General features: G+C 44.9%; 1 protein-coding gene across 3 annotated transcripts in view; it reads left to right on the plus strand.

Annotated features, from left to right (window-relative positions):
* ZFYVE28 (zinc finger FYVE-type containing 28) overlaps window positions 1-25,165 on the plus strand; it is a 516,457-nt gene that overhangs the window by 393,797 nt on the left and 97,495 nt on the right. For all 3 annotated transcript variants that reach the window (XM_069203698.1, XM_069203689.1, XM_069203708.1), the window contains exon 8: window positions 8,765-10,126. In XM_069203698.1, coding sequence (XP_069059799.1) covers window positions 8,765-10,126 — 1,362 coding nt within the window. The remainder of the gene's footprint in view (window positions 1-8,764; window positions 10,127-25,165) is intronic.

Below are 25,165 nucleotides of genomic sequence, written 5' to 3' on the forward strand. Positions count from 1 at the left end.
TATACATGCACACCTATGAGCACTGGGGCCCTGTGTGACAGGGTCCCAGTGACACATACATATAGGCCACAAACCTATGAGCACTGGGGTCCTGACCAGCAGGATCCCAGTGAGACATAACAACCATACTGAAAACATAGTGTTTTCACTATGAGCACTGAGGCCTGGCTATCAGGATCCCAGTGAGACAGTGAAAACAGTGACAAACACCCTGACATACACTCACAAACAGGCCAAAAGTGGGGGTAACAAGGCTAGAAAGAGGCTACCTTCTCACAAGGAGTGGGTCACTTTCCTACCCAGAATTCTCTAAACCGAAGGATTGCCAAAATGGCAGAATCCTCTCTGTTGTACAGAACTCTTAGCCCACCATAAAGGTGTGGCTAGCCTTTTGGAGGCGTATGCCTCCTGCATAGCTAATGTTCCCACTTGTCAGGCTTGACAGGGCGGGAACAGCTTTGTCCTCAACTTGGGGACAAGTAATTACATTTCAAGGGCGGGTGAAACCTTTGAGGCTCACCACCTTGATTACCTTTTGACACTAGCCAGTCTGAGAAGGAGGTGTGACCTCCTGTCTGCTCAGACCCTTTGTCTCCATCCTCTGAAGTTGCTAGCACAACCACCTGGAGGGCAGACTCTTGTCTGTGGTGGCAGAGGCGAGGGAGAGCCCACGAAAACAGCAGAGATGTTGGTAACTTGGTGGGCTCCCTCTAAGAGTGCCACTTGGGTACATGCTTGTTAATCCTGAGCATGCTCATCATGCTCAAGGTTAAAAAGAAATGTGTTTGATACCAAACATGGGGGGAATTGGCTGGGCCATTACGGAGCTGGACATCTGGGAACTGCCCAGATGCCACTCCATGTTATCCTATGGACCACTAGTTACTCGAGGTAGCATTATGTTTTAAATGCTATCATGGGGTCATATATGCTCATGCGTATATGTCCTCACTCATAGCACAGTGCACCCTGCCTCCTGGGCTATAGGAAGCCTGCCTTAGGGGTGACTGACCTGTACTGTGGGCAGTAAAGGGACTCGAGCAGCAGGCTGCTTGTGCAGGTTGACATGGCAGCTCTGCGGTCTCACTTTTACTCGAGTCACATAGGGTGGCGCAATCAGTGCTGCAACCTTGGTGACCACTTTGCCACCCTTGCTCTGGGTACCATTGGTACTAATTATAAGAGACTTGCAGGGGTGGGAAAGTCCTTGTCAGTTGGCCTATGCAATTCGACATACAGTTTAAGGGAAAGAGCATAAGTACTGAGGTCTGGTTAGCAGACATCAATACCCTAACAGGTCAAAAACAACAGCATCAAGCAGCAAAAAGTGGGAGGTGACCATCCAAAAAGAGCACTTTACAACACTGTGCAAGTACCTCTTTGTTCCCTTATGTATATCACTATTTCCGTACGCGTGTGTCCTTGTCTCACTGTCTTAGTGTTTGTGTATCCCATGTCCCAGTGACTGCAAAAGGTACATTTTATGTGTGCAACTCTTACAGAAACAGATACATTTTAACTACTTTTGCTCTGTTTTGTCACTGAAGAAAGTGAATGAAAGCCATGATTGAGGACTGAGAAACATCACACTGCTTACTGAAGAAAAGTTATAGTATAGATGTGGGCGCTGACTCATTAGAACATTGTGTAATAAAACTAAAGATATCTGGTACTTTACGGCAATTAGAAAGCCCGTTTTCTCAGAAATACAGCTTTATTGGATTTGATCTCATAAAACTGTCTACTCTTTCAAGGAATGGAAATTAACTGCTTATAATTCAATACAAAATATAGATCAAGAGATTCATTACATTTGAGACCTTAACCTTTACCTCTTCGTAGGAAGCTGAAGATTTTTTTTTTTTTTTTGTCCTCTGAAAATGTGATTTGTTTAGATGGCATCTCGTTTGTCCTGATTGTATTAGAAGAGATAAGAAAAATAGTTTAGATTTAATTATGTTAACAATAAATTGACCATATTTTATGTTCGGTTCATGTAAAATAATCCTATGCATTGCAGTAATTTGATCTGCCTCTCATTCTGGTCCTTCGTGGCACCAGTCTACGTCCTTACTGAATGCAAATAGCTGTGCTCAAACTAAATTTGCTCTGATCTATGATCCAAATATTATATTACTCCCATGTGCTAGAGGGCGGAGCGCCACCAGTAAGATACTCGTGATAATTCTAGTTGTCCTTGGTAGTGGTGTTGCAAAGGAAGGTGGCTTCAATGCACTACATGTCTCTTACCATTCAAAATGAAGGGTCTTACTATAAATGAAGAGGAATTTAACCAATCATAATAGCTCTGCCATTACATATGGATGCTGAGTCAGTCATGCCCTTCTACTCTTTCCTATGATAGTTGGGATGCATCTATACACAGGTAAACCAGTTGATTCTGCTTTTAGATAGCTGCGCCAGGTTGGTGGTAGGCGATGATACCATTGATTTTTGCACTATATCTCACTTTTAGTTAGGCATCAGACTGTCTTTTGAAAAAGTGAGATGTTATGACAATTAGTGGTATGGAGGCGTAGTCCGACATCTGTAAGTGTGTCGTGGTCACGGACGGGGAACAGCAGTGGTTGTGATAAATGAGGCCCCACCTTGATGGGAATGTGCTTTGCCTCCTGTCCACCATAGTTGGGGCGAACAAACTGGACTCCATTTTGACAGAGATCGAGCACACTCGCACCAGCCTTGAAGCACAAATTGACAATAACAATTTAAATGACCCTTATCCACGATAACCAAAGGAAACTTGTTTACTGAATATTTCAATCGGAGTGCATCCTACAGGAACTGCAACCACAAACAAGTGATGCTCAAAGCGCATATTGGATCTGACTGAGAGAGTGTGGCACCTGGAGGATAGGGCGGATGATGCAGAGGATTGGACCTGCCAACATAACCTTTCACTGCCTACTGTTGTTTCCCCTGGGGCTTTCTTGTGCTTTCCTCTCCACATTCCTGACACTTGCCCGTACTGCTTACCCCTCCTACTTCGTTTATTGCCCGTGACAATGGATTGGAGCTGGCTGGGACACCCGCTGTGTTCCCCCTAATGTGGCATGAGATTCGGCTCGTGATACCCTGAACTCTCTTATCCCTATGTCTGGGCACTTAAATCTGAGCAACCAGCATGTTGGGCTACACCCAGCGATCCTCTCCTGCTGATGCTACACATCTCACCACCAACTAGGGGTCCTTACCTAGTTTCAGCAGTTTGAGCGGTGAGCCATTTGCTCTCTGCCCTGCTGACAGCTGCCGTAACACCTCTGCTTCCCAAGCGGGGGATACCCCTCGATGGGGGATATTGCTATACTGTCGCACACGTACTGTACTGCCACACTAGCTTATACTTCCCATGGCTGGTGGTGGGAATAGGTCCATCACGGATTATAACACGATGACATGGAATGTGAGGAGCATGAGCACGGCATACTCTTACTTAAATCAAAGAGGCACCCACATCGCTCTGGTGCAGGAAACCCAGTTTATGCCATAGGAGCCCACTCGGCTCCAAAGGAGATAGCTTGGCCAGGTTTATACCACTTGGTATCCTGCCTATGCAAGGGGGGCTTTATTTTGAATCGGGCAGATACCCCATTCCAGCTCCTGGCTTCGAGCATTGACCTAGACAGTAGACATGTCCTTTTTGAATGGACGCTTTGATGGATCCCCTATTGTACTTAGCTGCATTTATGCCTCTCACACAGACCAGGCCTCATGCTGGGCCTCTTTATCCCCGCAGATGACGCAGTGGGCTGATTGAGCTTGGATAATGGGAGGGAACTTTAACTGTGTATTAGATACCACGCTTGATAGATCTTTACCCCCTATCCTGCAAGCCCCAGCGATATCATTGATAAAACCCTGGCAAACTGGCTCACACTCAAACCCTCACAGACACTTGGCAGCATCACAACCCCACCCATCGGCTTTTTACTCCCCACCCCCCTTACAATCACCTGTTTTGTTGCTTTAATCACACAAGCAAGTTACACATCTAACCACAATCCATTGCGGTTACCCTTAGCTGGGGCAGACCTTCTGCACCTGTCCCAACTTGACGCATGGAGCCTGAGATGCTTAAAGATGCAGCGTTCTGCTCCTCGCTGCGCATGGCGATCGCAGAGTTCTTCACACTAAACCAGGGTACAGCCTCCTGTAGAGCCACAGACAGAGTGGGAGGCTTTTGAAGTCTTTATCAGGGGACATGCATAGGTACTAGGGTGGGTATGTGGTGCGAGTGTGAGCGGGAGGCACAGCTCAAGAGTATCTAAGATTCCATTGCATCCTTTGAGAAGGAGCAGTTTGATTCGAGCACTGCACATTCTCCCCTACTGCAGGCACGCACCAATCATGTGGCTCTTCTAGGACTGCTCTGCTGTATTAACTTAAAGGCATACTTTGAGTGTACACATTTGGATAAGCCTGGTGCTGTACTGGTCTGTCTGGTACAACAGGACAAAACCCAACAGCCCATCACATCCATCAGAGCAGGCCCGGAATGACTCCTCCTCAGGCAGCAGAATTTTTACTCAGCTTTCTTAACTCACTACTGGGTTCTTTGTCTTGCCTAATCCCAAAGGGGTGTACTCGGCAGCAAGCTAGCTAAACAGCATCCACTTACTGAGCATTACTCCTGAGCAGCATCAGTCCCTGATCGCACCCATTTCTGTAGAACAGATTATGGTTGCCATATGGTTGAGCCTCCAGTAAAACTCCTAGCCTCAATGGACTTCCTTTAGAATTTTACAGTATGCGCACTGATATATTCGCGTTGCACCTAGAAACACTTTACAACACTGCTCTCGACAAGGTAATATTTTCTTCTTCTTTACAAGAGGTGGCACTGGTTTCCATCCCTAAACTGGGCAACGATACTGCAGACAAAGCTTCATACTGGCAATATTAAATACAGACTATACAATTTTGAGTCGCTCCTAGAAGACCGAATCCACCCCACTATTAACTCATTTGATCCATCCAGACCAAAACAGTTTTGTGCCAGGATGCAGTACATTTTCAAACATCTGCTGTTTGTTCCGGGTCACGCCGTTCGCCCCCCAGGCTTACCCAGATCTGTATGCCTTGTACTTGACCTGGAGAAGGCATGTGATTTGTTGGACTGGACATAACTCTTTACCCTTCTCAGACGTTTTGGCTTGGTGATCATCTACATCGGTCTATCCAAGTACTCTACGCGCACACTGTGGTGCGAGCGCACGTTGGTCGGTACATATTGAATGCACCTCCAGTCCAAAGTCTCAAGGCTGTCTGCTCTCGCCCCTTCTCTTCGCCTTGGTGATGGAGTCTGTTGCAATACAGCTTTGCTGAAATGGAGTAGACTGGGGTATTTCTCTTGGGGACAGAATGCATGCCCTCTGCCTCTATGCAGACAACATGCTGCTGTACTTATGCAGTGTCACCACAGGCTGCCCACACATTATGCAAACCCTGGTGGAATTTCATGCGGTCTCAGGCTTGCACGTAAACTGGCACAAGTTATGCCTCTTTTCTTACTGCCAGCAAGCCACTGAAGTGCAGCTGTCTATAGGCCAGTCAGTAGTGTCCTGGCAGCCCCACACTTTTTGTTACATAGGAATACAGGTTTATCATACCGACCAGGACTTCCTTGATGGAATCATCATGTGCGCAGTTAAGGGTCTTTGTGGGTGGATAACCTTTTGGAGCTCTCTGCCTTTGTTGCTAATGAGTAGGACTTTGTTGCCTAAAATGATCATGCAGCCCCATTTACTTAACTATTTTGCTAACCTGCTTCTTTACTTACCAGCCATGTTCTTCCATCACTTAAGGTTGATGCTTGACAAGATACAATGGAATAGAGGCTGACACCAGGGACGAAAAGCAAAGCTCAAGCATCCCCCTTGAGCATGGAGGGGGCTGAATATTGCAACCTTACCTCTCCTCTCCAGCTAGTGACCGGCTGTCTAGCCAGTAACAATCTGGACAATACTGTCACAATGGACAGGGCATGGCATCTGTCTGAAGTGCCCTGATGGCTTTGCCCTGTGGGAAACTCTCCACAATTTTCTGCCCGACTCAAGCGAGTAGCTCACCAGTGTTCAAGAACAGCTTTGCGTCTCACAACCCTAGTCCTTCTCTGTGCCCCAACTATGCCACTGCAAAGCTGCAACACCTTGGAACTCATGAGGCCCTCGCCTCCACTCTGCAGTGGCGCGCATGGGTGTCGAAGCCCTGGGACATCTCTTCGAGGATGGTTCACAACTCCCCTTTGAAACCCTATTGGAAAACTGTGGGTTACCCCAAGGACACTTCATTACCTATAATTCTCTGTTGCATATGCTATGTCTCCATTGGCAGATTGAAGCACTAAATGTATTGGCGGTTTGATGGCAGTAATCACCTAATTCCCTGGGCAACAGCTGTCATCTTTTTGGAAGGATCACCTCCTCACACGCTGCACCCCCCCTCAGTACATTGTGAGTTGCATGTGAGGCAAAGCTGGGGAGAACACTCCGCAGTGCAGAATGGAGGTGGGTGCCCACCCAACCATGTACGGTACCCAGGAATGCCCATCTGAAGCTGAAACAGAGCCTACGAGACCCCAGAGAAAATAAGTGCCTTCTTCCCAGGAGCCAGCTTCTCCTGCCCCTGCTGCCATGAAACTGTAGCTGGACTCCAACACATGATGTGACCATGCCCCAATCTTGGCAATTATTGAGCCGGGTCACTAGCCAACTCCAGGAAATCTCTAGACAGACAACTTTCATTGATGGAAAGTCTGTGCCTTGGGCCTTTTCATACGACCCAAGATCCACAGTGCCCTCTTTCGTTTCTTTGACCTAGTGTTTGTGCTTGCAGTTTCCTCTGTGATGTGCCTCAGGAAGGCAACAACCCAACCTACCATTGAAGCTTGGCAGCGAGGATACGTCTTATGGGAGGAAGTGGGAAGCACTGTGCTCCGTCATGAAGAAGCTCCTGTTCTCAGGAAATGCCAGCTGTCAATGAGCTGGGACACCCTACTTGAGGCGTTTCGTGCCCAGCGTGATGAGGTGATCTCACTGGAACACCCATCTCAGACTACTGACACTGCGTCACAACCGGTTCTTACTTCCCTGCATCACTTACCTCACAGAGGCGAGAGCACCTGTGGACACTGCCCCCCACTTTTGGTGTGTGAGGCACCTGTGGCACTTGATCAGATACCTAAGATCTTAATTTCACCATAATTAGCCACAACACATCCGACAGTCGCGCAGGTCACTTGACACCGCTCCGCCTGCACATATCCTGTAACTCCCACTTGTCTCCCTATCCTGTGACCCCCCACCCCATGCAAACTATTGTGTTGCCTTGCCGTCTTCCCTTGCAGTAGCCTTAGTAACTGTTCGCATTGCAGTTATTCCTCTATTGTCAAAATTCATCTGGACTCCATTCTATCCATGCACAATTTAAGTTTTTTACAGTTTTTCGTTCTGCATTTGCCCTTTATCTTCCATACTCATGAATTATGCCTGAATGTACAAAGTATTTAAGCTTTTGTTGAAAACCAAATAACACTTTTTGTTTTTTTAAATCTAGCACTGTTTCAGTCTTCCTTTGGAAATATTTTGTTTATGCACAGTAACCGTAGGTATTGGAGGGCGTTTAAATGTAGCTAAAACACAAGGAATACACTAAAGTTCTTGATCTAGTAACATTTAGACTTTTTATTTGGTATTTCTAATTGCATCATCGTGTCACCTTTTGGTCACTTTAATCTGCCATGCATACAATTGAATAAATGTTGTAAGTCAATAAGTTTGCATAGAAGTTAGCTAGGTCCAGGTAGACAGTGACAGCAATTTATAAATTAACCCTCCCACCTAAACTGATTGTGTTACTGGCGTGGATATTTTTGTTTAATAATCCAATACGTTTTACCTAGTAGTGTTTTAAAAGTTTAATCTTTTGTTTTGTTCATCTTCAAAATGGTTTAAACGTTGTGATGCTGAAGTAAGTATGAAAAAGGTCCATGTATGCTTATGTGGTCTGGCATTCAGTGTGGCTAGCATTTGAATGAACCCGGATTTGATATACTGGTAGACAGATAAGATATGTTTTCTTTAAAGCTCACTTAAGAAATCATGCATCTAAAAGTATCTTTTTTCATTAAGCGCACAAAAAAATTGGATGTTTGGAATCTTTACTGTACCTCTGCTTCCGTTTAAAAACTCATTTATTTGTGTGTTGGATGAAGGTATATTAAATATACTTGTATTACTACATGTAATAGGGTATTCGTGTCACCTTTACCAATTTTACCAATTTACAAAATAGAGTAGGGCACATAAGCAATCATAACGAATAGAAAACAGATCTTCCACTAGTGTATTTTATGGTCTGTACTTTGCTTCAAATTCATGAACTATTCCCCTGTATGGAATCATTTCTGTTGTATGATGCTATGATTAGTAACAGTTATCTGGCATCTACTCTCTTGGGGACTGAGAAATCACAGAATGTGAGTCTACGAAGTGATGACAAGTGCATTTTGTGGAAAGGGCAAACACAGTTAAAACCCGTGGAGAAATGTATTGTTTTTGACGTGCCAAAATGTTACAGAGCAACTTCAGAGGCTATCAGTCCACACTCTTCAGAACCTCAGACGATATCATAAAAGTCATAATTGTAAAAATGAAATAATGCCAGGTGTTGCCCTTAGAGATGCATGGTTTTACTTAAGTCTTAATCTATGTGTTGCACCTGACTTTCATTATCTGCTTTTCAGAGATCTTCTGCAAACCTTGACTGAAGAGGAACTGCACACACTTGAGCGCAATCTCTGCATATCACAAGATATGGAATTTCCCGTTAGAACGGATCCTGAAGTGCCCTCTGTCCTCACGCCCGTGTTAGTAGCTGCTTTGTCAAGCGAGGAACTCTCATCAAAAGCTGAAAACACAGAGGTGGAGTTGGCTTGCTCCATGCAGTACGATGAAGAAGAGCTAGAACAGCTCAATATGATGGTCCACCGAGTGGGAGATGAGATGTCCTCTCTACTTTCTCCACCAAGTGTCTGTCAGTCTCCAGCCCGCAGGCCGGGAGTGAGGAATGATTCTAGCGTAGAGGCTTCACCAATCAGGAGATGTCAAGAAAACTTAACAGATGAAGAGGAGAGAGTATTTTTCATGGATGATCTTGATGGAGCTGGAGATGCTCTTGGTGTGATAGCATCAGCTGAGAACACCTTGGCATGGGTCAACAGCTCGTGCCATAATTTGACACAGAGGGTCCCATGTAAGGAGACGTTAATTCTACACAATGGTCAACCAGTTGGATCAATATCGATAAAGGATACAGAAAGTGATGTAAGCAATAATAACAATATTGAGGATGGTAAAATACTAATGACTAATTACTCTACTCCCAATACTTGTAGTTGTTTAGAAGGCCCCGATTCACAGGTGTACCTCAATGGCTGGGATGCTAATGGCGAGGATGCAGAGACTGCAGAAATTATTGCTAACAGGACTGGTGGGATGAAGATCTCTGCCACTGTAATATTTAATCCCAAATCTCTTTCTTCTTCAGGATCTCCACCAACTATGCCAGACGCAGCTGGTGATTGTATTTCAGCGTCACCTGAGCCTCCATCTGATGATGAATCCCATAAACTTGCTTTAGCAGCCACCAATTGCCTAATTAACTCGTGTGTATGTTGTGGTACCTGTGAAGACAGCAGAGAGGAGAGGATAGCAGGCATACAAAGTAGACATTCTCCAGACAAAGTAATAAATGCTTCCTACAGTTTAGTGAAATCGAAAGAAAAGGACCACGTAGATAGACTGGAGAGCGCAATATCTGTTACAGAGATTTTAAAAAAGGAGCACTCTAGTCCATTGTTGACAGAGCGAGATTCTGGCAGAGGACATACGTGTTCCAACTCATCCAAGTGCCTGGCTCACAACTCTGGATCCAATATAGGAGTAGAAAATGAAGCAGAGGATGGCGTGGGTGTCTCAAGTCAACCGAAAAAAACTGTGAAAAACACCCAGGCAGGTGATGGCAAAGAAAGACAATTGCCGGGCTCTGATGAAACTAACAGTGAGACGCTTGGAAAGGAAGACATGAAACCAAGATACGGTCCAGGGTAAGTGACAGTAAAATACACAATTTTTTTGATTGAGGCTGAAAGCTAAACATTTTGGAAGGTTTTTTTTTTTTATATAAGTTTGCCTTGTACGGTTTTGATATTGGCTAATTTTAGGGGAAGGCAGAAGAACAATACTTGATCACAATAAAAAACTCTAGAACACATAGTCCATAAAGTACGGCAACATTTCATCTTCTTCCTCTGTTATTTGCTGCTTCTGAGCAGATAAGTATATTAATTTGTTTATGTTTTGGGGAGTGAATGGTAGTATATGTAGTTTGTGAAGGATACTCATCTATTTTATGGATCTTGTGGTAGAGTTAAAGTTTGATTTTATAGATTAGCTGGGGATTTGAGGTAAGTATGTGTATATTGCTTGTTTTGATTTAAAAACAGTAGATGCCAGCACTACAGAGCAGCACTTTTCTTAAATATATTCAGAGAGGAGTATTAATTAATCATGAAAATTAATACGTTACTTTTTGGTCAAATGGTTACGATCTGAAAGTAAAAGGAATTTCTGTTGAGGTAAGTATTTTGAAATCTGCTCCTTGTCCTGCTTCGATCATGTACAGTGAGGGCTACTAGCCAGGAAATGGCTTCCTATAGGATTTAAAGTGGACATATTTCTAGGAAAATTAGACCTTGTTGCGCACATGTTACAGGAAAGGCCATTAAATGTCTGGAACGCGATCAGGTGATCATTTGACTGTGATTTGAGGTGACCAGGACCCTGTTTTAAGGACAAAATGGTGACAGCTGCTAGTTGTGGTATATTTGTGCTAAAAGTGGCAGAATATTTTCTCAGAGCCCTCAACACATTTATAAAGCATTTTTTGTATAAGGAGAATAGGTTTGGCTACAGTGTATTAAGAATGGCTGAAGATGGTCCTGGAGGTAAGTGTCCAAAGAAGAAACAACACTTGACAGTTCAGGGAAAGGTGTCCAACATGACTCGCAAAGAAAGGGTGTCCTTCGCTGCAGGTCAAGAAGGCAGGATTTCCCTTCAAATGATGGGGTATTGGAACATATCAACACGGATGGAAGTACCAGACAGCAGGATGAGTAAATTTTTTATTTAGAGACTGATAATTTATTGGGTAATGAATTTGGAAATTTTAATTGTTTAGAGTTAGACTCAGAAAAAGCAATAAAGGACCATTCTGATGGATACAACTACCTGTGGATTCCTCACTTAATGAATACTCCCATTGCGCCAGCACTCGACGGAAATCTTCTTCCTAGCTTCTGCACGTCGACGAGGACGTCACATTTGCCCACGCGACGCCGTCTGACGTCATACAGGCAATAAGAGGTCCTGGCCGACGTGCCGACGTCAGTTCCCTTTTTTCCGTGCCATTCGAAACGGTTATCTTCGAGGGAGCTACTGTTGCTGTTCGACAGTTACAGTGTGTTTTTTGGCTGTGTTTTTTCTCTGAGATTACAATGTCGCAGAGGAAGTCCGGTTTTAAGCCCTGTCGTGAGTGTGGGGGCAAAATGTCAGTAACAGACCCACATTCTGACTGTTTGTGGTGTCTAAGTTCCGATCATGATGTTGGCAGATGTGATTCATGTCAGCATATGAATCCGAAGGCCCTGAAAGAGCGCGAGGCCAAGCTTTTTATGGCGAAGTCGAAAAAGAAGGAGAAGAGACAACATCGAAAATCCTCGTCACCGAAGTCTCATCAGCATCATCGGGACTCCTGGCGTCGTCGAGAATAACGGCACCGGTCGAGTAAAGAGAGGTCTCGGTCGAGGTCGCCATCGACTCGGCGTCGGAAGACTTGGGAGGTCAGTCCCACAGTCACTCCCCATCCGTCAACGCCGTTGACTTCTCCAGCATCACCGACTTCGCCCGGGTCTTCGGGCCAACCGCCTTCAGTGTTTGAGGTTCCACAGCCTCAACTGTTTTCTCCGACGTTACAGATGTCGAGGCCGGCGTCGGTGTCTCCTTCGATCCAGGCACCCCAGTACCCGGCTTTTCCGGCCTCTGGAGCCGATAATACCGCATTTTTAAATGCGATGTTCTCCATCTTTCAGCAGATGGCTCCAGGTGGTGCACCGGCTGGGCCTTCGGGCCCTTTGGCTTTTAACATGGGTGCTCCGGCTCCGCTTCGACCAGCACCCTTTATGCCCTTTCTCCCCCTGGGGAACGTGGGCTCGGCGCCGGTGTCGGCTCCGGTGGCTCCAGAGACTTCGGCTCCGAGTGTTTCGGCTCCAGCGGCCTCGGTGTTTCGGTCAGTGACGCCGTCTAGGCCTTCTACAACTCCGAAGCAGTCTTCTCTCCATCTGACTCCTGGTTCGGCGCCGAAGGTACCTGCGGCGCCTATAGACCCGACGTCGGACGGATCCGGAGATCGGCGTCGTTCTTAGACATCTGCTGACGCCATGTAGACGCCGAGGATTGAGGAGAGGCTGCACTCGAGGAGGCTTGCTCTCCGTCTCCTGGAAGAACAGGAGTACCAGCAGAACCTGGAGGAAGGAGAGATTGAGGACTCTCGTGAGGGTCTCCATGGGCTGGACACGGCTAGTGGCCTAGATACTTCCCCTGAGTGGGACTTGTCATCTCCTGGGGAGTATACGGAAGAGGCAGCCACTTTTCATGCTGTTATCAGGAAGGCAGCTAACTTTTTGGATCTGCCTTTGCCGGTGACTGAAGCGAAGCAGAATCTGTTGACAGAGGTGTTGCACCCGGCCTCTACATCAGCAGAACCACTTTTGCCGTTCAACGAGGCGCTGCTGGAACCTGTTTTGGAGGTCTGGAAGAAGACTGTGTCTTCTTCGGCTGTCAATAGGTCTGTGGCTAGGAGGTATCGGGCTGCACCGGCTGACCCTGGCTTTCTTACCAGATATCCAACACCTGAAAGCTTGGTGGTCCAGGCTTCCTGCTCGGCAAGGTCTGCGCCTGGGTCTTTTCCATCTGTGCCATCGGATAGAGACTCCAAGAAGATGGACATGGCATCCAAAAAGGTGTTCTCGTCATGTAGCATGGCATTAAAGTCCACCAATGCTACATGTATTTTAGGGAGGTACATTTATGCTCTGATGGACGAAATTACATCTACGCATACGGAGATCCCTCAAGGGCTATTGAATCTGGTATCGGACGCTCAAGCTGCTGCAACTCAGGTTATCCAATCTGGGTTGGATACAACTGACTCTGTGGCTAGAGCAATGGGCACTGCTGTAGTTACAAGGAGGCAGGCTTGGCTTCGTAACTCAGGGTTTTCATCGGATGTACAGTCGACCCTGCTGGACCTCCCTTTTGATGCCTTGGCTCTTTGGTGCCAAGGCGGATTCGGCCTTAGAGAGGTTTAAGGAGAGCAGGGCCATGGCCAAGTCGCTAGGCTTGCAAGCCACTTCTTCTGCCTCCTCCAGATTTTTTAGGAGGTTTCGAGGATTTGGTCGTGGCTCCTCCTCCTCCTCCTTTCGGGGGAAATTCCAGCAGCCTACCTCTGCTCTCTCCTATAGATCTTTTAGAGGGAGGGGTAGGGTTCGTACCAGGGGAGCCTCTCAGCAGCACTCTGCCTCTTCCTCTTCCTCTGGAGGGGTGCAGCAGGGGAAGCAGCCTTAGGCTTCCACCAATTCCCACTCACTCTTCTCCTGTAGGGGGGCGGTTATTGTATTTTCTCCACAAGTGGGAGGTCATCACTTCAGACTCCTGGGTTACCAGCATTGTGAGAAAAGGCTACACCCTTCCCTTTCAGGAGTTTCCACCCCCCATCCCGCCCCGCCCATCTTATTGTTCAGAAGAACACCTCCTGTTGTTAGAACAGGAGGTTCAAGTCCTCCTTTCAAAGGGTGCGGTGGAGTTGGTTCCAGAGCAGGAAAGGGGTCAAGGTTGTTACTCGAGGTACTTCCTGATTCCCAAGAAGGATGGTTGGTTGAGACCAATCCTGGACCTGAGGATTTTGAATTGGTTCCTCAAACAGGAAAAGTTCAAGATGCTGACCCTAGCTCAGGTGCTTTTGGCGTTCAACAAGGGAGATTGGATGGTGTCTGTCGACTTGCACGATGCTTACTTTCATATCCTGATACTCAAGTCGCACAGGAAGTATTTCCGGTTTGTGGTGGGGTCGCAGCACTATCAGTTTGCGGTCCTCCCGTTTGGTCTTACTTCAGCACCTCGAGTCTTCACGAAGGTGATGTCGGTGGTTGCGGCAGAGCTCAGAAGGGAGGGGATAGCAGTATTCCCTTACCTGAACGATTGGTTGATCAAAGCCAAGTCCCCGGAGCTCGTGTTGTATCATCTGCAGTCGACAACCCAGTAGTTTTTCGACCTGGGCTTTTCGGTGAACGTGCCCAAATCTCACCTAGAGCCCTCTCAGCGCCTCCTGTTCATAGGGGCAGTACTGGATACAACATTGAATCGAGCCTTTCCTCCGCCTCAGCGGATTCAAGACATTCAGGCGTTGGTTCCAATGTTTCAAAGTGGAGCGGTCATTCCAGTCCTCAAGGTCCTACGTCTGCTCGGTCTGTTTGCCTCATGCATACTGTTGGTCACGCATGCTCGCTGGCACATGAGGGCTCTTCAGTGGTGCCTCCGAAGGCAGTGGTCTCAACACAAAGGAGATCTCGAAGGTTCTGTAAAGATCTCCAGAGATGCTGCCTCGGATTTGAAGTGGTGGATTGCGGGCGACAATCTTTCCCGGGGAAGGCCGTTCACGCTGCCTCCACCAGTGACCACGGTCATAACAGACGCTTCCACTCTAGGGTGGGGAGCTCATCTGGGGGACCTGGAGATCAAAGGGATTTGGTCTCCAGTGGAACAGATGTTTCATATCAATCTGTTAGAGTTACGGGCTGTACGTCTGTCTCTCAAGGCCTTCCTCCCATCCCTTCGCGGTCAGTCGGTTCAGGTCCTGACGGACAATACTACCTCGATGTGGTATATAAACAAACAGGGAGGGGTGGGGTCGTACCTTCTCTGCAGAGAAGCTCTTCGGCTATGGTCCTGGGCAAAGGACATCAGATTTGCTTGGTAGCAAATCATCTGGCCGGAGTCTTGAATGTACGTGCGGACAGTCTCAGTCGCCATTTCTCGGCCGACCACGAGTGGCGTCTCCATCCAGATGAAGTCCTTCTAATCTTCCAGATGTGGGGGTTTTCTCGGATAGATCTGTTTGCCACCCGGGAGAACTCGAACTGCCCGTTATTCTGCAGCCTCCAGTATCCAGTGCAAGGAGCGTTGGGGGGACGCGTTTCAAAGAACCTGGTGCGACCAGTTGCTTTACGCGTTTCCCCCCATACCCTTGATTCCTCGAGTGTTGAGGAAAATACGCCAAGACCTGGCCCAGGTAATCTTAATTGCTCCGGATTGGCCAAGGAGGGTGTGGTATTCCGACCTTCTTCAACTCTCAATGTGCCCTCCGCTCCGTCTCCCTCTCAGGGCAGACCTCCTCTCGCAGTAGCTGGGGCAGGTTTTACACCCCAACCTCCAGAGCCTGCACCTTCATGCCTGGAGATTGAAATGGGCAACCTGAGTTCCTTTTCTCTCCCGCCTGATGTAGTGGATGTTATCTTAGCGGCCAGGCGACACTCCACTAAATCTATCTACGCTAATAGGTGGTCTAAATTTGTGGTATGGTGTGGAGAGAGGCAGATTGATCCCTTACGTGCTCATTTGTCGGATGTTTTATCTTTTGCTTTGTCTTTAGCACAGAGGGGTTGTGCAGTGGCTACTGTTAAGGGTTACTTGTCTGCCTTGTCAGCATTTATTTGTCTTCCAGACCAGCCTTCGTTATTTAAATCTCCTATAGTACTTAGATTCTTGAATGGCCTTATGAATAAATTTCCTCCAAATCCTTTCGTTATGCCTCAATGGGATTTGTCCTTGGTTCTAACTTTCCTTATGGGGTCCCCTTTTGAGCCTATGCATTCTTGCCCCATAAGATTGTTAGTTCTTAAAACAGTTTTCCTGGTTGCTATAACATCTGCAAGGAGAGTGAGTGAGTTGCAGGCTCTATCGGTAAAACCCCCTTATACAACTTTTTATGGGGATAAGGTGGTGTTGAGGACCAAGGCTGCTTTCCTTCCGAAGGTTGTTTCACCCTTTCATTTGGCAGACAATTACTCTTTCCACGTTTTATCCTCCAACTCATCCTTCAAAGGAAGAAGAGAGACTACACCGCTTGGACCCAAAGAGGGCGTTAAGCTTTTACATAGACAGGACAAAGGATTTCAGGCTGGAGGACCAGCTTTTCATCGGTTACGTGGGAAAGCGGAGAGGAAAGGCAGTCCACAAGAGAACACTCTGCAGGTGGGTTGTTCTTTGCATTAAAATGTGTTACTCTTTAGCAAAGAAAGAACCCCCTGATGGTATAAGAGCTCATTCCACCAGAGCTAAGTCGGCCTCCTTGGCTAGAGGTGTTCCTGTGGTCGACATCTGCAAGGCCGCAACTTGGTCGTCCCTTCATACTTTTGCCAAGCATTACTGCTTGGACTCTGAGGTCAGAAGGGATGGCCATTTTGCACGGTCGGTGCTGCAGGATTTCTTGGTTTGACCATTCAGGCACCCACCACCGAGTGCGGTACTGCTTTGGGACTCTGTTCATTAGGTGAGGAATCCACAGGTAGTTGTATCCATCAGAAGAACGAGTTACTTACCTTCGGTAACGACTTTTCTGGTGGATACATTAGCTACCTGTGGATTCCTCACGGTCCCACCCGCCTCCCCGTTGCCTGTTTGGTCTAACCAAGTAATTCTTGAGTGTGCTCCTCTTGGTTTTGAGGATTGGTATATATCATGTATATATGTTTATGTGTATGTATATATATATATATATATATATATATATATATATATATATATATATATATATATATAGTTCATATATTTATTTACTTGTTTTCCAAAAAAAAAAAAAATTAATAACCGACTTCTCAGAATGATGTGTTTGTTTGAGATGTCATTAAATATTGCTATTGTTCTTTAATCTCAATGGATTATTATTCTCAGGCACGTAAAAAATGTTGGTACTGACGTCGGCACGTTGGCGAGGACCTCTTATTGCCTGTATGACGTCAGATGGCGTCGCTTGGGCAAATGTGACGTCCTCGTCGACGTGCAGAAGCTAGGAAGAAGATTTCCGTTGAGTGCTGGCGCAATGGGAGTATTCATTAGGTGAGGAATCCACAGGTAGCTAATGTATCCACCAGAAAAGTCGTTACCGAAGGCAAGTAACTCGTTCTTTAGGTCAGAAAAGATATGACCCTAGAAAGTTAAGACATCCGAGAAGCTCAGATTGGTGATCCGTGAAACATGTGGCAGATTATATAAAAAAAAATATAGAACCAGGAGACCACTTGAAAAAGAAGAGAGGAGTATGATGCGGGTAGAATGCTCGAGGTCTGTGATTAGAGAAAAGGAACCATGACTCCTAATCTAGACTCCGAATTAAACACATCTTTCTTAGCTTGGAAGGGACCCAAGAAAAGGTCTTAGGTGTGTATTGAAACAATGCAAGGATAAGTTATTGGAATATTTGGGTCCGTTGGCATGTATATTTGATGTGAAAGAGGAGGCATATGTCAACAGAAGCGACATGAATATAGAACTCCTTAAAGGTTGGAGTCAGAGAGTAATCTGTTTCCTCTGGAATGCCAATGCAGGTTTAATTGCAGAAAGGTGATCTTGATGCACATCAGCCCAAAGTTGGGGGAGTTAGGGCAAAAAGAGTCCTCTCGAGAGGTTGGTTTGGTTTGCTATTTGGTGATGGGATAGTATAATCCGTGAGCAAATATGTATCCATTTCTACAGCGTTGGACAAAGCGTAAACATTAATGAGGAAAGCTTTTAGTGGAGGCAATTTATATGGTAGGGCCAGAAAGGGGAGGGCAAACTTTTGGCCAGACAAATTACAAAGCCCAATATAATCACGGAAGGGTACTGTACAGAGAAAGTCATTCAGGAGAATGGATAGAGGAGAAAGAACTAGAAAGAACTAGAAACTCAAGGGGAGAGGTCAACAATCTACAAGTATTCAAAGTGAGCATTATTACTGGTTTTATCCAGGGAAAGGTGGGAGGAAGGTTACGTTACTTCTCATAGGAGTGGAACTTACTCATAAAAGATCCTTGGGCGATTGCTGCAATACAGAGATATGTGATAGAGAACCAAGGGAGTTGGTGCTCAATCAAACTTAAAAAGAAAATTGTAGCAAAAGAAATATGTATTTTAGTAGACAAGGAAGCTGTTGTGAAATAACTGAATAAGAAAAAAGGTTTGGAAGTACCCTTTTCTTGGTAGACAAGGTTTGGAGACTGGTGATATATTTAAGAGATCTAAATTGCTTTGTAACGTGCAGGCATTTTGGAATGGAGGGAGTATATGTGTTGAGAGACATTTCACAGGAGCCGGATAGGATGGTGAAGCTAGATCTAAAGGATACTTATTTTATGGTTCCAATAGATAAGGGAAGCCAACATTTTCTGCAGTTGGTGGGAAGACCAGTTGTACCTGTTCAAATGTCTTCCATTTGAGCTTTCGTCTGCCCCCTGGTGCTTCAGAAAGATTTTGAAACCTGTACTAGTTTTTTTTACGAGAACAGGGTGTGAGGATGGTTATATACTTGCACGAAATTATAATCATGAATCAGTGTGGTGATGTTACAAGTTCATTTAATTATGGTGAAAGGTTTACTGGAGAGATTGGGTTTTTTGGTCAACCAGGAGAAGTCGATTCTTCCACCAGCTCAGACTATGGAGTTTCTGCAGTTGCCAGAGAGGACAATAGGTATGATTTAAGAAAAAGAAAAAAAAAGTATGGCAGTTAATGAGAGAGGAGGTGACTTTGTGATCTTGCTTGTGTAGTTGGACTTCTTTCTTCTTCAATTCAGGCAGTTTTTCCAGGTTCATTAGATTACAGGGCATTTCAGCGTTTAAAAACAAATGAGATAGCACGAGGACTGTGGTATGCAGATGAGATAAGGATGTGAAGGAGGAAGTGAATGTTGAATTATCCTGGTGGTTGGAAAACCTAGATGCTTGGAATGGTCGAGCAGTTTTTGGGACAGCTCCCAATTTTGTGGTGAAATCAAATGTGAGCAATCTTGGTTGGGGAGCTGTGTGTCTAGGTCAGGTAACTGGAGGGAAGTGGAGTGGGAAGGAGAAGAAGGAGCATATAAATCTTTGGAGTTTACCGCAAGTCTGTTTGCTCTACGTAGTTTCAAGGACAAAATTCAGGGTAATGTTTTATTGAAGGTGGACAAATTGGGAGGAAGCAGGTCAAAGAAATTGTCAGAATTTGTGAAGGAGTAATGGGAGTTTTGTCAGGAGAGCAAAACCTATGCATTAGCCTAGTGCCAGGGAGGGAGAATGCAGTGGCTGATTTGAATTCTCGCAATTTGAGAGTGTCCAGTGATTGAATGTTGCAGAGGGGAATTTTTCAGTCAATCAATCAGGATTTATAAAGTGCGGCTAATCACCTCATGGGTTGTCCAGATGCTTGCAATTCCTGACTGCTATTCAAACAGCCAGATCATGATGGCCATTCAAAATTCCAGAAGTGAGCTAATTGTCCAAAGGTGTGTGGGGAGTCTGTTTGGGGTTTTTGCTGCGAAGTGAGAGGAGCATCCACCACTTCTGCTTTGGTAGATGTGCTGAGTATGGGCAAGTGAAAGGAAGGCTGAGCATGGTGTTCTCGATGGTTAATGGACATTCAGGCAGTGGTTATTGTACGTGGACACTTGGTTGTGTAGAGCCCTATGTGCGTGGGTCAGCAGCTTGAATTGGCTTCTACTCTGTACGGGAAGCCTCATGTTTAGGTCCAATAGAAGTAGATTTATTTGTATCTTGTTTAACATTTCAAAAGGAGAAATATCTCACCTGGTTCCCAGATTCAGTGGTAATGGTAAAGGCTGCGTTCATTCAGAATTGAATAGATCTGAGGATATGCTTTCCCGCCATTTGCCATGATACAGAGTGTTAATCCGAGTGATGAGGCAGAAGTATCAGGTTGTGTTGTTGGCTCCTTTTTGGATGACATAAGTTTGGTTTCCTTCAGTCATAGAGTTGGTTGTGGAAGAACCTCTGTAGATTCAGTCATGCTAAGTAATGTTGATAGGTTCAGACAGAGAGGAACATCCATTGGTAGTCGGGTTTGCTCAGCCTTTTAATCTGGAAGATATCAGGGGATCAGAAAGATTCCAGGATCTTTCTGGAGAAACTTCAGAGTTGCTCAATAAATCATGGGCCCCGGGAACAGATATAAAAGGGCATGGAATGTCTGGGTTTGTAGATGCATGGAAAGGGATTTGGATCCCGTGGAGGCTGATGAGGTAGTTCATTTTTTAGCAGGATTATTTTCTAAAGGTTTTTCATACAGAACTGTACATTGTTACAGGTCAACGGTGGCTGCAGGTTATTAACTGGTGCATGGATCCTTTTTTGGGAAAAGTCCTTTGATTAGCAGAGTATTAAAAGGAATTAGTCTTAAGAGACCTCTGAGATCTTGTTATGAAAGTGTTTGTGTTTGGGATATTAATGTGGTGTTAAGGATGTTTCAATCTTGGCCATTTAATCGGTATTTAGCGATAAGGGGACAGACATGGAAGTTGGCAACTTTACTTTGTTTAATTTCATTTAGGAGAATATTGAATGTTCAAGCTTTGGATGTCATAAATAGATGTTACCAACCGGAAGGAGTAATTTCTGAAGTATACAGAAAGACAAAGACTATGTTAGATTTAATATTTTATCATAAATTTGAAAGTCACCCGAAATTGTGTGTGGTGGAATGCTTGTAGGAGTACGAGGCTTGAGTGAGAGAGTTCCAGGGCGATGGTGTTAATCAGTTGTTGATTTCATATGTAAAACCTTCTACGGCAGTGTTTTGCTACTATTGTGAGATGGGTGAAGGAGGTCATGAAGAGTCTGGTGTGAACATTGAAAGATTTAAGTCATATTTGATGAGAGGCGCTATGGCTTCTAAAGTCTTTACAGTAGGTGTGTGCTTGGAAGAAGTGACGAAAGTGACTGATTGGTCAACACTGAGGCTTTCAGAAAATTGTACTTTAAACCTGTGGAGCATGTTTCAAATTACGGATTTGGGGAGAATGAATATGCATTATGCTAGCCTCCTGTCCTGCCATAAACTGTTGATTCTCATAACTTGGGTGAATAGATAACTGGGATTTTATTAAAGGCAAGGAAGCTAGCATTATCCCACCCTCTCTACCCATTAAAAAAGGGAGGAAGTGGGTGATTTGGGTTAAAATAGTATACATTTGGGCATGAATATGGAATGGTTACATATTGTAAGATATGCAAAACTTAATGATAATAAAATTGCATTAAGGAGATATACTTTTCTGTGTATTAAAGATGTAAGATATGTTACTGGTTTTGTTTTGTTTCTAAAGCATGAGGAGCAATTTTTGTATCCATTATCGCGGAGAAAGATTGGTTATATTTTCGCAGCGCTTAAGTAGGGAGAAGTGTTGTGCTTTATTGAGTTTGTGTTCTTGAGTTTTTATGTGATTCAAGTATTGTTCTGCTTTAGATCGTTGATGTGTTTGCTGCTTGGAGGAAATAAATAAAAGTTAATGCTAGCCTCCTTGTTTTTAATAAAGTAACGATTCTCTATCCACTAAAGCTATGAGAATCAACATTCTTTAAGTTTTAGAAATCTGGAGACGTTAATAGCAGTTAAGTATTGTTATGAAATATTATGTGTTTGACCACATCACAGTGGTTTTAATTACGTCTTATGAAAATCAAGGGTGGTCCTTGGATGCATTTAGTTAATTGTAGGTTGGCCTGCGGCTCAAGGGTAAGAGTCACACATACGTCTGCTGAAGACCTGCTGGGGCCCATCTGTGATCACTGAGCGCCTGAAGACTGAGTGCAAGTGACACTTGAGTTGCATATATTATTTTGATTAATCTACAGATATTTATATTGCCATTTTTTAGTGTGTTCCTGTATCACCTTTTTTTCTGCTCTCTTACCTGTTGGACCGGAGCACTTGCCAGTTGTCTTGAATGCGGTATTGTGTTTACACTGGTCTTAGTGGGAGCTCTGAGAGACATGCACAGGTAGTAATTCATTTAGTTAAAGGTATGGACCTCTAACATGCAGTCGTGGACCATAGGTTATTCATTGTTATGGCAGTCCATGTGAAATAATTTATGTGTGCCTCACAGTAGCTAGGGCTACAGAATGGAAATGGCCAACAAAGTTCTGTTCCCAGCTGCCTGTCTGGTGCCAAACTAGTTACAGCACAGTAACATTATTTTTTACTGGTAGCCGTAAGCAAAAACAGACATAGACGTGCATTGGAGGAATCGTTACGTTCAGTCCATTGGTTCTGCTAGCCGCCCTGTAGTAAGGGAGCATCGACAGTTTTCTTTAATGCAGTGTTATGCTTACATCAGGTCCATCACATACAGTACTTGTCCTTTTACTAGTTCGAGGAGAAAACCTTTAACTTGCACACCATCAGTGAGGCTAAGGGCCTGATGCACAAAGTAAGATATACACATCATAATGCGCAATTTGCACACCAGCTGGTTATTGAACCTGTATGGAATGTGTCCTGTGTACTAATAAGTAGCAATGCAAATTTTACATTTACAAGAGCTCACGAAACAACCTGCCTAACAAATAGTAATTAGGAAGATTGAAATTTGTGAGCCCTATGAAAGTCACAGATGCAGGCATGGTGGCTTGCAGATCACTACCCTTGCTTTGCACTCCAAATCATGAAACACTTTTTAAAGCATCCTTGTCCATTAAAGGCATGGGTGCTGTTGTTTAAACCAAAAAAGGGTTCCTATTTGAGAACAGAAGGGAGGGCAGTGCTTTCTCCCCCAACACTGCCTGACACAGTTCCGAAAGGGCAACCAGTCCTACAGATTCTCATTTACAGATCAGAGACCACCTTCTGTGGTTTTGCAATCACAAAGCATTGCAACATTTGATTGTGACTCTCAAATAGAGTGACAGCCTTTTCATGACGCCTCCTATTTGCGATCAATAATGGGTCATCAAACCACTTCTACAAGTTGGAAAGACTTTTCTGACTCGTAAAAAGAGTTTTGTACTTTTCAAATGTATAGGCAGTTCTTAGTTGATAGGATAGTTGAAAGGCAGTGAATTGAGTTCTCTTATTCTCAACAACATGATCTCACTCTTAGGCTGCATTCCATCCAGAGGAATATGTGGTCCAGGGAAGAGGGTGATGATGGTCTGTTTAGTTTTGTAATTGGAAGTGGATCTGATCTTCATCTATTATAGCCTTAGAACCCGCCGTACGGGTCTCTACCGGACATTAAAGGCCCGCTCCCACGTTAAAGGTCCGAGCCAAAGGCCACTAGTGGGCAGAATGTTCTATTAAATAAAACAAATTCCTCACAGAGCCAGAGGGGATTTTAATCCCCTCAAGCTCCGTGAGGCTTTGTTCACAACTGTTGCTGCGAACAAAGAGTACATTGGAATGTTGGCTCTGGGCTGTTATCAGCCAGTAAAAGCTCGGAGCACTCCATTGTCTGCAATAGAGATCCGAACATTCCAATGTTCTAATATAGCATGGGTCGGATTCTTTCTCTACAATCACGTTAAACATACACAAATAGGTTTCAGTGGTATTGGTTACCTCTTGTCTTTGCTCAATATTTGCCCATGACCACTGGCACACATATTTTAGCAGTACCATTCACGTTCAAGGTTATGTAGTCCATGCTTTTAGCATTGCCGGTGCAATGCTGAACTGTATCATACACTGCTGGAAGGGTAAGGAGTGTTAAAGCAGGATTCCAACCCTCATCCAGAGATTGGAGCGCTACCCTCATATTGGCCAAAGAGAACTCCGTGCCAATCATTTGTCTAAACACTGACTGGTGAACATGAAGGTGATGGATTCTTATTCTGTCTGGTTTCCCTTTTCATATCTTTACTAGGGTAGGATAATTTGTGGCTCAACTTTTAATTAGACAGCATTATGCTTTTAATTGTACCAGAAACAAATCCGATTAGATGAAACACTTTTACCATGGATTTGATACATTCAGCAATTTTTTTTGTGGGGTGAGGGGGTAATTATTTCTTATTTGAGGCTTTGAGGCTGGGTAAGGCTGATTTTGTTTTGAGGACCAAGCCTAAGCCCCTCCTCTATATTCATAAATGTAAATGCTGTCAATTTACCTACAGAGATGGTGGGTTAAGGTGAAGTATATGGGTTACTGGAGATGAAGTAATAGATCATGAATGTTTGGACGCAACAGCTCCAGTTACGTTCTCTGGTAGGTATGTCCTGCAGTAGGTTTGGGATATCTGTGTGCAGGTATACAGGTAGGTGGAACTCTGTCTCGGTCTTCAAATGGACCATTTGATAAAGATCATGTTTCATCATGTTTCAGCTTCCCCAGGCCAATCATACAAAATACTGCTCTCTGAGTGGTAATGTAGGACCTCTTGCCAGTAGTATAGTAGATTACGCCACTGCCCCCTGCCTGACCATTGCAGAATACAGTTGTATAAACTGCAGGGCCCAGAATGCAAGAGTGTGTACCTTGCTTTTGCTTTGACACAATGCTGCCACGTGACAGGAGGCCTTGTAGGCACCTTCACTGGCTCCTTATGGTATCCAGAGTGGAGGAAAAGGTTTGTGGACGATCTTCAGATGCCGACCATGGTTAGCACCTATTTACCTGCAGGGGAAGGTCAGCCTCCGCCCACCAACCAGACTATTGAGATTTGCTGATCAAAAGTTGTGATTGGCTCCTCTTTCATTTGGCAACCGAGGGGTGACAGAGGCTTGACAGCGTGTACAGTTGCATCTAGCAACTCCCCCCCCCCCCCCCCCCCCCGCGAGAGTCTCCTATTGCATTTTATTGAAATATCACCTATTTTATAGACATTCTAGGCAACTAGCCTGTGCTTTAGCAGAGCAGTGCCAAGAGACGAATCTTAAAGCACAATACGCGTTTTTTTCACATACAGGAATCGGCCTTCTTCACCTAAGTTAACCACTGTTGAGCATTTATTGGTAAAACCTTTTGTAACAGCCACAGTAATAAACATATTATTATGTTCCCA

The sequence above is a fragment of the Pleurodeles waltl genome, chromosome 1_2 (assembly GCF_031143425.1).
Source record: "Pleurodeles waltl isolate 20211129_DDA chromosome 1_2, aPleWal1.hap1.20221129, whole genome shotgun sequence".
NCBI lineage: Eukaryota > Metazoa > Chordata > Amphibia > Caudata > Salamandridae > Pleurodeles > Pleurodeles waltl.